This window comes from Penicillium cinerascens (assembly GCF_028974065.1).
Source record: "Penicillium cinerascens strain IBT 15544 chromosome Unknown scaffold_4_segment0_segment1, whole genome shotgun sequence".
NCBI lineage: Eukaryota > Fungi > Ascomycota > Eurotiomycetes > Eurotiales > Aspergillaceae > Penicillium > Penicillium cinerascens.
In genome coordinates this window covers 2711392-2724503 of record NW_026695298.1, presented here as the reverse complement: position 1 = coordinate 2724503, position 13112 = coordinate 2711392, and the positions used below count along the sequence as shown (strand labels likewise).

General features: G+C 50.2%; 6 protein-coding genes across 6 annotated transcripts; 5 read left to right on the top strand and 1 right to left on the bottom strand.

The window, feature by feature from the left end:
• Window positions 1-1421: 1421 nt before the first annotated feature.
• On the top strand, window positions 1422-4063 carry N7498_010139 (putative AAA family ATPase GCN20; the record flags this gene model as incomplete). The annotated part of the gene is made up of 8 exons (XM_058457195.1): window positions 1422-1484; window positions 1538-2263; window positions 2321-2401; window positions 2458-2761; window positions 2815-2988; window positions 3041-3127; window positions 3184-3652; window positions 3712-4063. 8 exons carry the CDS (start codon window positions 1422-1424, stop codon window positions 4061-4063), a joined length of 2256 nt encoding a protein of 751 aa, XP_058304094.1.
• Window positions 4064-4218: 155 nt separating this feature from the next.
• Window positions 4219-6013, top strand: N7498_010138 (putative MFS myo-inositol transporter; the record flags this gene model as incomplete). The annotated part of the gene is made up of 3 exons (XM_058457194.1): window positions 4219-4445; window positions 4507-4803; window positions 4870-6013. 3 exons carry the CDS (start codon window positions 4219-4221, stop codon window positions 6011-6013), a joined length of 1668 nt encoding a protein of 555 aa, XP_058304093.1.
• Window positions 6014-6344: 331 nt separating this feature from the next.
• Window positions 6345-6923, top strand: N7498_010137 (uncharacterized protein; the record flags this gene model as incomplete). The annotated part of the gene is made up of 2 exons (XM_058457193.1): window positions 6345-6386; window positions 6444-6923. 2 exons carry the CDS (start codon window positions 6345-6347, stop codon window positions 6921-6923), a joined length of 522 nt encoding a protein of 173 aa, XP_058304092.1.
• A 1043-nt stretch (window positions 6924-7966) lies between these two features.
• Window positions 7967-9254, bottom strand: sec13 (GTPase-activating protein SEC13; the record flags this gene model as incomplete). The annotated part of the gene is made up of 6 exons (XM_058457192.1): window positions 7967-8291; window positions 8352-8761; window positions 8836-8866; window positions 8944-9059; window positions 9158-9202; window positions 9252-9254. 6 exons carry the CDS (start codon window positions 9252-9254, stop codon window positions 7967-7969), a joined length of 930 nt encoding a protein of 309 aa, XP_058304091.1.
• Window positions 9255-9566: 312 nt separating this feature from the next.
• pex20 lies at window positions 9567-10742 on the top strand (the record flags this gene model as incomplete). Its single annotated transcript, XM_058457191.1, has 3 exons — window positions 9567-9680; window positions 9737-10522; window positions 10623-10742. 3 exons carry the CDS (start codon window positions 9567-9569, stop codon window positions 10740-10742), a joined length of 1020 nt encoding a protein of 339 aa, XP_058304090.1.
• Window positions 10743-11405: 663 nt separating this feature from the next.
• Window positions 11406-11939, top strand: N7498_010134 (uncharacterized protein; the record flags this gene model as incomplete). The annotated part of the gene is made up of 2 exons (XM_058457190.1): window positions 11406-11843; window positions 11898-11939. The coding sequence occupies 2 exons, from the start codon at window positions 11406-11408 to the stop codon at window positions 11937-11939; spliced, it is 480 nt and encodes a 159-aa protein (XP_058304089.1).
• Between the last annotated feature and the right edge of the window lie 1173 nt (window positions 11940-13112).

Genomic DNA, 13112 nt, shown 5'->3' with positions numbered 1-13112 from the left:
AATGCATATTCTAGGCCGTCGATTCTGACCCTTGTGAGATGTGTATTTCTGTCCATGGCTGCCGCCCGATAGGGGCGCTGGCCGGGCGCTGTCTATATCCGGTTTGTCGGCCTCGTCTACAGTTCACTGCAGACAGAATTGAGATATTCCTTGCACCACACGGGCTTAAAATCCTCTGGTACTTAAATACCTTTTTGGGCAATTGTAGATCTCCAATGTACGCAAGACCTCATTTCATTTTGGAAAAAAGAAACAGTTGTTCCAAAACAAACAAACAGCGGCATGGTCGTGGGCTAAGGCTACAATTGCTGAAGGGTTTCAGAGTCAAGCCTTCAAGAGGCATAGATCATGATCACGACGGCTCCGTAAGTGCCTAGTGAGACAGGGTATATTTGAAGCTACAAAGCCATGGGTGTCCCTTCAAATGAGAGAAGTAGCATTGACTCTCCGAGAACCTTGTTCTATGAAACTGCTCCTAGGAAAACCAGTCCTTGAAGTTCCTCGACTCAGTCCTAATTTATCCACCGGAGCCTATTTGGCCGGTCATAAAAAGCTACCAATGCGCTCCAAGATGTCTGTTTTTGGAAGGAGCTGTCGGAGCTGTAACTGTGGTGTAGACTACTGGAATGGAGAGCCACAGACGACATCACCCGGCTCATCGTATTCCGTAGCTGGGACTAAAATGTCTCTGGAAACATCACCGGAGGTGGTCTTACAGGTCTACAGTGCAGACTAGGGGCGATTGAGTCAGCAGTTTTGGGTGATCTTCGGTAGGGTGATACCTTATATGACATAGCCCATGCACGAGTAGAATTGGTTCATCGATACTAAGTCCCAATATCAAAATATTCATGCCATTCAGCATCTCGGGCATTGGAGTATCTGTATTCGGCTGTCTATTGGCTGTGTAACGGTCGGGTGATCTTATGCTTGTTTTCTGCAGGTCCGTACAATGCAAACACGCCATTGCGATTTCAAACCTGTCCTGTCCATGTTCATAATTTCCGCTGTAAATCTGGTGCACCCTGAGAGAACGCAAATCATGAGAAATTGAGATGACCGGACAAAGGTCACCATGCAAGTATCCCTTGAGAACTTGACGGATCTGTGTGTTGGATCATAATCGGAGGGTATACAGAGTTGCGCCACAAACAGTTGTTCGTCAAATCAAAACCCATAAGACATGAAGGAAAGGTACCTTAAGGCAGGACAAGATGTGAGTTTCCGGTGTTGGAGTTGCATTTGCAGAGCAAAACAACCTGCCTGTCTGGCCGGTCATGTGATCTTATCGATAACGCATCGAAAATGGCGTCCCCTCCGAGGTGTGCGGTCAAGAGTACACCGGACGGACGACGAGTATCTCACTGAGCAGACCCCTCTACCCCGTGGCTCACACACTCTCGACTGGAGCAGACAAAATCATGGAGGCTGAACTCCAGGCGCAGATTCCGGGCCTGGACCGTGTTATCTCGGAATACTCGGTGGTATGTTCACATTGCGAAGCTGCAGTATCTTCTCGGAAGCTCACAGCAGACAGGGCTACCTGACTCATGCCTCAAACCTCTATGTCGAAGACGTCAATGCCCCTTCTCCCCTATCTGAGGCAGCCGAAAATGTGACGGAGCTGTTGGTTTCTGCCTCCGGAGACTTCACTTCTCAGAATCGCGACGCAATTGGCAATCTGGTCGAAAAATTCATTACCTCGCTGAGCTCCTCCAATGGCATAGATGCAGAGAGGATGCAAATGCCTTTTAAGGCCAAGAAACTTGACCAGGCCATCAATGTCGGTGCTCAGCGGAATATGTCTTCCACCCTGGGTTTGACGGGAGGCAACGTGGACCTGGAGTCTGCAAATGCCAGAAAGGTGGAGTCGCGCGTGGACAAGAAGAAGCTTGAAAAGGCCGAGCGCAAGATTCGGGCCAAGCAGGAGAAGAAACAGATGAAGACCGTTACCTACGAGGCCTCTCGCCTCCTCAACCAACCAGACGAGACAATGAGCTACGAGGAGTTCTTTATGGCCGTCAACCCCCTGCAGTTGGGATCGGAATCTCAGTCCAAGAGCAAAGATATCAAGCTAGACAATATCGACATTACTATTGGGGGCCAGCGCATCTTGACAGACGCTGCGTTGACCCTCGCCTATGGTCGTCGTTACGGTCTTGTGGGTCAGAACGGTATCGGTAAGAGTACTCTGTTGCGGGCCTTGAGTCGCAGAGAGGTTCCCGTTCCGCACCACATTTCGATTCTACACGTCGAACAGGAGGTATGTCGAACCCCTAACATGGATACCGATATTTGACTAATTGAATTTATTTCTCAGATCACTGGCGATGATACTCCAGCCCTTCAAGCGGTCTTGGATGCCGATGTGTGGCGGAAGCATCTTCTCGGGGAACAAGAAGTGAGTTACCTGGGCGAGAGGCACCCAAACGTATCGAGCTAACAGAACCCTCGCAGAAAATTTCCAAACAGCTGGCTGCTATCGAAGAAGAACGGTCAGCGATGGCAGACACATCCAAAGATGCTGCCAGACTGGATCATGAAAGGGAAGGCTTGGATATAACCTTAAGCGATATCTACTCCAAGCTCTCTGAGATGGAATCTGACAAGGCTGAATCTCGCGCAGCCAGCATTCTGGCCGGTCTTGGTTTCTCTCAAGAGAGGCAGCAATATGCAACCAAGACCTTTTCCGGAGGTTGGCGAATGCGTCTGGCATTGGCTCGAGCTCTGTTCTGCGAGCCTGATCTCCTTCTTCTGGACGGTAAGAGATCACTCCCGCCTGCTCTAGCGGATTCATTGGCTGACCTCACAAAGAACCGTCGAACATGTTGGACGTTCCCTCCATTACCTTCTTGGCCAATTACCTCCAGGGTTACCCAAGCACCGTTCTTGTGGTCTCTCACGATCGTGCATTCTTGAATGAAGTTGCCACTGATATCGTTCATCAACACTCTGAGAGATTGGACTACTACAAGGGAGCTAACTTTGGTAAGTTTCGCCTCGGACATATCTTCCCCTATTACCTACTGACACACTGTAGAATCATTCTATGCAACCAAGGAAGAGCGGAGGAAAATGGCCAAGCGCGAGTACGAGAAACAGATGGCGGAGAGAGCTCATCTGCAAGGTTTGTCATTTACCCTACATTGCTTGCTGGCCAGAGATTTAACAGTCGCCATTCAGCCTTTATTGATAAATTCCGATACAATGCCGCCAAGTCGTCGGAAGCCCAATCGAGAATTAAGAAGCTTGAGCGCATGCCGGTTCTTGAAGCCCCGGAAAGTGAATACGTTGTGCACTTCCAGTTCCCTGAAGTCGAGAAAATTTCGCCCCCTATTGTTCAAATGACGGAAGTCTTCTTCGGCTACACCAAGGACAAGCCTCTTCTGAAGGATGTTGATCTGGATGTCCAGTTGGACTCGCGTATTGGCATTGTTGGGCCGAACGGTGCCGGTAAAACCACGGTGCTGAAACTTCTCACCAATCAACTGCAGCCGACGAAGGGTTTGATTTCAGCGCACTCGAGACTGCGCATTGGGTTTTTCGCTCAGCACCACGTTGATGCTTTGGACATGACCACCAGTGCTGTGAGCTTCATGGCGAAGACTTATCCTGGCAAGAGCGACGAGGAGTACCGAAGACATCTGGGCGCGTAAGTTCTTCTCTGGCCTGACAATCACTGAAAATACTAATGAGCTTTTACCCACTTAGGTTCGGTATCACTGGTACGACTGGTCTCCAGAAGATGGAGTTCCTGTCTGGAGGTCAAAAGTCCCGTGTGGCATTTGCATGCCTGTCCTTGACTAACCCGCACATCCTGGTTCTTGACGAACCTTCTAACCACTTGGATATTGAGGGTATGGATGCTCTTTCTGATGCTTTGCAGAGATTCGAGGGAGGTGTGGTGATGGTGTCTCACGACGTGACGATGCTGCAAAATGTCTGCACCAGCCTCTGGGTCTGCGACAAAGGAACCGTGCACAAGTTTGACGGTGACGTTAAGGCATACAAAAAGATGATCAGTGCACAGGCTGATGAGGCCGGTGTTGTGGCTCGCCATTAGGGGTAGAATTTAAAGCAATTGAAGACCGGTAGTGTCACATACTTCCCAAGCGTTGCAGTAGATTTCGGTCTCCACCGAGTGGGTCCCGTGCCGCCTATCGACTTTATCGCGGAACCCCAGATCATCTGGATCATCTCCCTTCCTCCAACCTCCTCATGTCAATCGATGGGAGTACACATGACACTCACAACCTAGAGCTCCAAGACATGATTCCAAGAGAGGAGTTGGAGCAGTCCGGTCCTCACGCCCCTTTACTTGCACCGACCGACCCCTCACCGGACCACGATGACGCAGTTCTACCTTCGGAGAACTACTCCAGTGGATGGTTTATATGGATTTTGACATTCTCGGCGGGCCTCAGTGGACTGTTATTTGGCTACGAGTGCGTGACATCCGTCTTCCTCGTAACATAGTAATCGAGGCTGACAACTCCAAACTCACAGCACCGGTGTTATATCTTCCACTCTCGTGACCATTGGCTCAGACCTCTCCAATCGACCGCTGACCACCCTCGATGAAAGCATCATTACATCCTGTACTAGCTTGTTTGCGCTGGTGGCAAGCCCCTTCACCGGAATTCTGGCAGACAAGTGCGGTCGGCGAGGTGTCATCCTCGCTGCTGATGCTCTGTTTGCTCTGGGAGCATTGATTCAGGCCTCCACCAGCCAGGTATGGGGTATGATAGTAGGGCGCAGTATTGTTGGTCTGGCGGTTGGGAGCGCTAGTGCCGTGACCCCATTGTAAGTCCACCTTGCGATCAACGAACCGTAGCAAAGATGGGGCTTATTTTGAGTGATTACTCTTAGGTATATTTCAGAGATCGCACCGTCGCATGCAAGAGGAAGACTCGTTACGATCATGTGCCTGTTGATCACCGGTGGCCAGGTTGTCGCATATATCGTCGGTTGGCTGTTTTCCGAGACCGCCGGCGGCTGGCGTTGGATTGTGGGCCTCGGGGCGGCCCCGGCATTCCTACAATTTGCCGTTCTTATCATCCTGCCAGAGACCCCTCGATGGCTGGTGCAGGCCGGCTTCGATTCCCGTGCCATGAACGTCTTGACTCGGATCTATCAAGGCCGTCCAGACCGTGACCACATCGTGGCTCGGGTCATGGGCAATATTAGGGGCGAAATTATTCGGGAAGCATTGGAGATGGACCAGAGCAAGGCTCCAGGGACCAAGGCACAGTGGCTGCATGATGCTTCCGAGCGCGCTCATAACCTCTTCCATGACAGTGGCAACAGGAGGGCCTTGATAATAGCCATGATGCTCCAGGGACTACAGCAACTGTGTGGATTTAACAGCCTGATGTACTTCTCGGCAATCATTTTCACGGCACTCTCGTTCTCCTCGCCGACGTTGACATCTCTGACGGTTGCAGTGACAAATTTCTTCTTCACTCTCCTTGCATTTTGGCTAATCGATAGAATTGGTCGACGGCGGATCCTGCTCTATTCGATACCCGTTATGATCCTTGCATTAAGTCTTTGCGCCATTGCATTCTCGTCATTGGACATTTCATTGGACCCTCACTCCCCCAAGCCCCCTCAGGACGGTCCCGACAACCAGAGTGCACTGTATCCTCTGCTGATTCTATTTTGTTTGACTCTCTACACTGCGGCCTACGCTTTCGGACTCGGCAACGTGCCTTGGCAACAGTCGGAGTTATTCCCTCTGAACGTGCGATCTTTGGGATCAGGCTTCGCCACCGCGACCAACTGGGGATCGAACTTCATCGTCGGACTTACCTTCTTGCCGATGATGGAGTGGTTGTCTCCAACATGGACTTTCTTCACTTATGCCATGGTGTGCGCATTTGGCTGGGTGGCTGTACGGGCGATCTACCCGGAGATGAGTGGCCTTGGTTTGGAGGAAGTGAAGGGCCTATTGGCACATGGCTGGGGTGTGGAGGAAAGTATTCAGCGACGACAGGACTCTCAGGAATCATAGACAAGACATGAGTTTGAAAAAGGAAAAAAATCCTTTTCGACCATAGAGTTAACTTGCATTCGCCTCGATAGAACGAATCACAATGACACCAGTTAGTGTGTCAACACAATTTCAATAGGTTGCTGTTGGGGAGAAAGAAACGGGTCAGAAGAGCATGCGAAAACCGCAAGCCCTAACTTCCAGGGTCACTTTCACTTTCGGTCTCCGTGAGCTCTCGCTAGCACATGCAGAATTCCATTCTCCCTACTTTACCTTCGGCCCAGACCTGGATACTAGACCGATGGTAACCATGGAAAGCAAGCACGACAACACTCCAGAGCCAGAGCATAAAATGGTTTCTTCCAGGGGCTCTCTGCTTAAACTCCCAAATGAAGTGAGTCGTCCTTCTGACTGAGTGGTGTTTGTTCTAGTGACTGACACCAAATGGCAGATCCTCCAGCACATTGCATCCCTCATGTCGACCGACCGCGACTTGAGCATTCTATGCAAAACTTGCAAGGAGATCAATGAGCGAGTGATGGCCGCGGACTCCGGTATATGGCGGACTCGGTTCAAAGAGAAATACGACCTGGCGAAAGACCGAACCTCCAGGGAACTAAAACCGGAATATCAAACTCGCGCCATTGTGCTCCCAAGGAAGCTGGACTTCAAACAAGCAGAGAATGAGCAGCAAAAGGTCTGGCTCGAAGTCATTCAAACGATGGTCAAGGAGTCGATCACTCTGCCGGTTCAAATCGAAATCTCCAAGACCTATGGGAAAATCCGGGAGGTTATGACACAGGTGGAATTTCTGAGCCACCCGAAAAGAAACACGCCGTCGGATATGTTCTGTGCAGTTCAACTTGTCCGTCTCTTCAACACAATAACGGAGGAAGAATTCACTAACGATTTCTCTCCTATTAGTGCCTGACGCCCATTTCTCTAGACCCGACGGTAACTCAAGCCTGCGGTCGATCCGGTTACGACATCGGCATAGTGTATTCTTTCCAGGAGAATATCGATGGTCCATTCATCAATCACGCCGCGCTTGACCTCGCCAATTTGCTGCATATCCGCAGCTTCTGGCAGAACCATCTAGTGAATTCACAGGAAAGCACATGCTTCAGCGGAGTATTCTCACAGCTCTCTGAGCATCACAAGCCCAAAGCACGGAATATACACGGTGCCAATAGATCAAGTCTCAGAACTTCTTGGTTTGGACTCTGGTGTAAGCTCGTTCCCGGCTTGAGTTGTCTTATATCTGACTTTGCTTTTTGAGAACAGCATGCATTCATCCATTGCCAGAGACGATAGAGCAATTCTCCCGCCGCGAGTCTTGTGCTGATCTAGAGGATCATATGCATCAAGTTGATATCATGGTGCGCAATGTGATTTTGTGTTGAAAGCATTACCTAATCGTATTCAGTCCTTGGAAATTGAAGTTGTCTTAGAGAAGACATGGCCAGATGAATGCAACCGTGTCATCCCCAGATATGAGGGCGCAGAGTACGTCGTGTACTTCAAAGGGGCGCAGAGCACTCACGGCGCCAGCGAGGCTGCAAACCCACTGTTTGGCTTCACCGAGTCTATCGCCTCCTCGTATGGTGGATTCACAGGCTGGGCTCGGGTATGCTTTTGCATTTGCGAGCAGGTGGATGAGAATGGTGAATGGGCCTTCAACGACGATGACAGTTGGGTCCATGGGTACGAAGGTGTGGTTGCCCCCGGTGGCGGTTTCATGCTGGGGAGGTGGTTGGACTTGAAAGATACGAGTGGCAGAGGACCATTTATTTTCTGGGACGTATGAAAAGGCATGTGATCTATAAGGAGTTGAGTGCTATTCATACAGACCGGCGATTTTAGCACAGATGTGACGTTCGGATCTAGGTGAACTTCATAGCAGACGGGTGAATCTCGACAATTACGCGATATCAAAGGATATAAATGACATGAAGTCAATAACAAATCTTGACTCTATTCTTCGATGTCCTTGATCTTCTCCCACTGGCCCTTGAGGTTTTCCTTCCACAAGCTGACCTTGTTGTCACCACCGCTGACAGCGAGAATGTTGCCGCTAAGGCTCCAGCTGACACGCCAGAGAACGGTATCAAACTCGAGTGTCTGGCTAGACCATTGGCCCGGGTTGGAAGCATCGGAGGTCCAGATGCGAACAGTCTTATCTTGCGAGGCCGAGGCGATGTACGACTTGGACAGAATGCTCGGCGACCAGGCCACATCACGGACCCAGTCCGAATGGCCCTCCAGAGTCTGAATGAGGTTGTAGCTCTTGGACTCGGCACTAGAGGGATAAAAGGTTAGCACGCATGGCTCCCCGTAGCGATCAACGCGGAATACGTACTTGTAGTCCCAGATCTTGATCAGGTTGTCACTGCCACCAGTCACAAACCGTCTTTGCTGGCCCGGTCCCGGGTTGGAGCTAATCAAACTGCCGGCGAAAGCAGCCGGGGCCCAGCTGATTGAGTTCACGCCCATGCCATGCGCGTGGAAGGTCTGGTGGGTCCAGTTGTTGTCGCGGAACTCGAGAACACTAACATGACCATCGGAGGAAGCACAGGCGAGCAGACACCCAGACTCGTGAGGAGCCCAAGATACCATGTTGACGGAAGCAGTGTGGAGAGAGAAATCAAAGACCTTGGTCCATGTGCTGCCGCCCGCAGGGGAGGTCGCGTTCTGGGGCTGCTCGCGCCAGATGAGGACCTTGCCATCGTATGAGGAGGAGGCCAGAATTGTGCCAAACTTGGGGTGCGCCTATGAAATAATTACCACGGTCAGTCAAATTAGATCACGAAACACGATCGAGTTGCGAAGTTGTTCCAACTCACCCATGCGACACACCACACAGCGCCCTCATGACTGTATGAATCGAATCCAAATTAGTAATTCCACTCGTTCCAAGCAGTCGTCTTCATGGATGCATGAGGCGCACTTACCCCTTCAGGGTCTCCACCAAGCGGTGTGATTCCCCCTCAATCTCGAAGATCTTAATGGTTTTATCAGAGGAGCAGGTAGCCAACCTGCGGCCGTAGTAGTCTAAGCCGGCATCGTGCTGCAATAGAGACAGGATTGTCAGTCAAGCTGCATTAACAACAAGGAGGCGCAAGTGGTGCCAATTGAATGCTCCCCCGAGTAGCGTCGCGTACGTACAATCATGTCTTCGTGGCCCGAATTGGAAATAACTTGAGCGGCCGCCTGGGGGTGAGGAGTCAGTATGGAACCAAGACGATTGAGGAATTCGTACCATTTTGTCGAAAGACCCTGTGGGTAGAGCAAGAACAACAGCAGGAGCAAGTGACGAGGGGAGCTCGGACAAGACACACCTCACCAAACTCACCAAACAACCTGGCCGCTTTACTTATCTTATCTCATGACTCAGCAGGTCACGTTCTGAGCACGTGCCCGCGGCCTCGGTCTATCGGTAACCCCACGCTTGCTCCACGACTCCTTTGCCTCTTGTACATACTCTTGTTTCTTCGCATATAGTTTCTGAAGCCTGTTTCCTCTTTGTTCTGCCCTGATATCACCTGTTGCGTATTAACTTTTCCCCCTTCAAACCATGAGCGATGCACTGTGCGGTCCGTCCAACGCGCTTCAGAACTTCCAGAAGCATGCGTCTGTCGACCGGACTCTGCAGCAAGATCGGTTGACCTCCAGGCAGTCACCGGCTCAGGTAATTTGGGATATGCCGTGCTTATGGTCTCTGCGGACTGACACTATCATTTATAGGGATTCCGATCACAAAGCCCTCGGGATGGAATATTAGACCCGGAATTCGCGGCATTCGAAGCCAACATCGGGGGACCCGCGCTGCCAGATCTTCAACATCCAGCTCATTTTGGTGCACCGACACAGGTTCACATTCCCCCCAACGTGAGCAATGGTTGGGCATCAGACTTTCAGAATCTACATATCTCCGGACCACCGGCCCCGCAACTACAAAGACCAAATGTTGCGCCAGCCCATTCAGGGTGGCAGAATGAATTCATGAGCCAGCACCAGCAGCGGGCGTCTGCACATCATATGCAAGCCCAGCCAGCAACAACTAATCGAGCATTCCAACCTGCCTTCGCTCCCAACTACCCGATGTATAACGCCCCGATGAATGCACACCAAGTCCCACAGCAAGCACATGAACAGCACTCCGTATCAAAGGAACAGTTTGATGAGTCTGCCTTTGAGGCGGCGTTTGAGCAAGCTCGCGCAGATATGGAGCTTCAGGGTGCTGAGACCACGCCGGACATTGAACAGCATTTACATGATACCAATCAGGTTGAAACGACCGAACCTGTTCATGAAGAACATCGAATTGGATCCGATACTATTGTCCAGACCGACAAGCAAGATCCACTTTTTCAAACCCGCGATGCAGATGCTCTTGCCCAGACGGCCGGTCAACTCCTCGATAGCGTTCGCCATGAGCAAAGTGAAAAGTTCCAGCAAAGCAACTTCCTCGCCTTGATGCGCAGAATTCGTGATCGGGAGGTGGAGGTGAATGGGGACGAATTTCGCGAAGTCAGTAACCCGTAACGGTTTGGCTGTCTAGCGCGACAGAAATACCGGTATCATTGAGTCGAATACATGCCGACCTCAGTTTTTGCTAAACTCCATGCAGACAGCACAATCACTCCATCCTGGCGGGCGACTCTACCCGGGCCCACCCTATCCTGGGAATACTACTGAACAGGTCGCCAGTCCCAGTAAGGAGCCTTCCCACCCTGTCGACGGGATCTAGTGCCTCAGAAACCTGACCCCAGTTGTTCCGGTCAGAAGATACGCCAAAGATCAGCCAAGATCAGCCAAGATAGCCTTGCTGAAGAAGAAGAATCGCCTCGCCTGGGAACCAACCCGTTCGGTACTGGGGACGGCAATGGACTCTACGATGGTTGGATCCACAGTTAGGGATTGGTGGACCGACGGCGCCCGACCTTCTGTTTCCTTGGTGAAGACCAGATTTGGTGAATAGATGAGTCAGGGAACATGAATAGGTGAACTGGTGAATGCGTCAATAGACGGGATCACGTGACACTATTGAGACCTGAAAGAACAATCGACTTCCGATTGAAACATTTCATTCAATAACCATAACCCATTGTACTGTTATGATTGGCCTGCCATTGTTCTCGCTGCCTGGTTGTGTGTGCAACCATTCTGAACTCTTGCACTACAAATACTTTGCCCGCTGCCTGGGTTTTCTTCTGACTTAACCCATCCACACCTGTTCCTCAATTGCTACTTCAATACCAATAGTAGAAATCTTGTATTGTTCAAGATGCTCCCTCCGACAGATCCACTGTGTCAACAAATACAAAAGCTCGCAGAATCTCGAGCAAATTGCACATCTACTTCTACAGCCGCCTCTCCATACTCATCGAATCCCCCACGCAGAAGCTTTCTCATGACTCCCAGCTCTATGATCATGGATGACACCTCCTGGGATGACCCTGTCGTTCCCATCAACATCACCATCGATTCCTCGATCGATGTCTTCGGCAACAATAACACCGTGATTCTGCCGTCAGCTAGTTCTCCGAAAGGCATTACACCCTCAAGCACCGACTCAGACGACTCGATGTCGTCCGCAACCGCCACATCCGCTCAGCGAGGGCGCGCTGCCAAAATTGGCCACCCGGCCGCCGTCATCATCGCTGCCCTGAAGCAGGCCGGCGGACTGACCGATGACCTGGGGCGCACTCGGCCAATCCAAATCGGCATCAATTCTGGCATCAAAATCGACGGCAAGAATAACACCGTCTGTACTGGGGAGAGGCAGCCCCGTCGCATTTTTGCCTACTCGTCCCCGGTCGTAATTGGTGAGAAACGGTGTGCAGAGTCGGTATGTACCCTTCTACGCCCACGTTAGAAACCTCACTGACCCGACTTGATACAGGAACCTCCGGCCCCAGGACCGCCGGCCAAGCATCGCCGTTGAGCAGATTGGAAGAGCATGCTGCAATGATATTACCACTGAAATGACTGATGCTCTATCTCTCATTCTCTTCTCTCTTCTCTCATCCGTTCCTATCTTCTGCTTGGTGAGCCTTTTGGTTTCTTGAACGATACCTTTCCACACTGCCTTTTTATGATTACCCTGCTTCAATTGGAAGGATTCTTCTAAGCCTTTTGTCCTATTTCAATGTAATGTATCCGTAAAGGTGTTTCGATGGAGTATATGGAGTAAATAAGGATAGTTGCATCGTCTTTTTATTTTACATATTGTACCCTTATCATGTTTTAGTGCCAAAGTCCAGGATCTATAAAAGGTGCAAAGGTACAGAAAACCTTGGAAATTCCCTGTGATTGCCGTCTAGTTTAAGGTGTTACATCCAGCTGGCCATCTACTTGAACCGCATTCCAATATTAAATAAAAATGCTAACCTTCTGCAAGTTTGTGGGAAAGAACCATGACTTCTACTCAATTGCACTGACATCTCTGATTGTGCCAAACAACATTTGGATGTTTGATCCTAGAATGTAGTGTGATATGACAGTGTTGATAGAACAAGCAACGAGCATTATAACCAGCCCAGTCATATTCATACATTAACTAAGAAAAAAAAAAGCACCATCCCCACGCCCACCAATGAATACCCTTTTAAAGCGCAAGGAAAGAGAAGAAACATAAAGTGCCTGTCTAAGCACTTGGTCGTGTCAACCGAACCCCCGTCAAGAATGAAAAAGAGCAATTCCAAGTCCCATAAAGACGGGAGTACAAGACTACTACAAAAGTAGCCTGGCAGGTTATCCCCAAATCATCATTTATACCCACTGCGCCTTTCACAGTTAAATCTCCTTGCCTCTTTATAATATCCCAAGAAGGAGGATTTGCCAAGCATGAGGGCTGCATACAGGATCAAAGTTGATCCAAAGAACCCAAAAAGAAAAAATGATGGAAGAAAAGAAGGCTGAAGAAATTCGACTTGATATGCCTGATGCCAGGTCTATATCAAGACTTCATGACAACGCAAAGCACCCCGGTTTTTGAATGTATGAGTAAGATGGGCGGATGACGGGGGAAGAGACGGCCAAGAGATGACCTGTTTAAAAACCTGGAGCGTGCGATATAGAAGACCATGGCCAACCAAATGATGAATCAAGGTGGCTG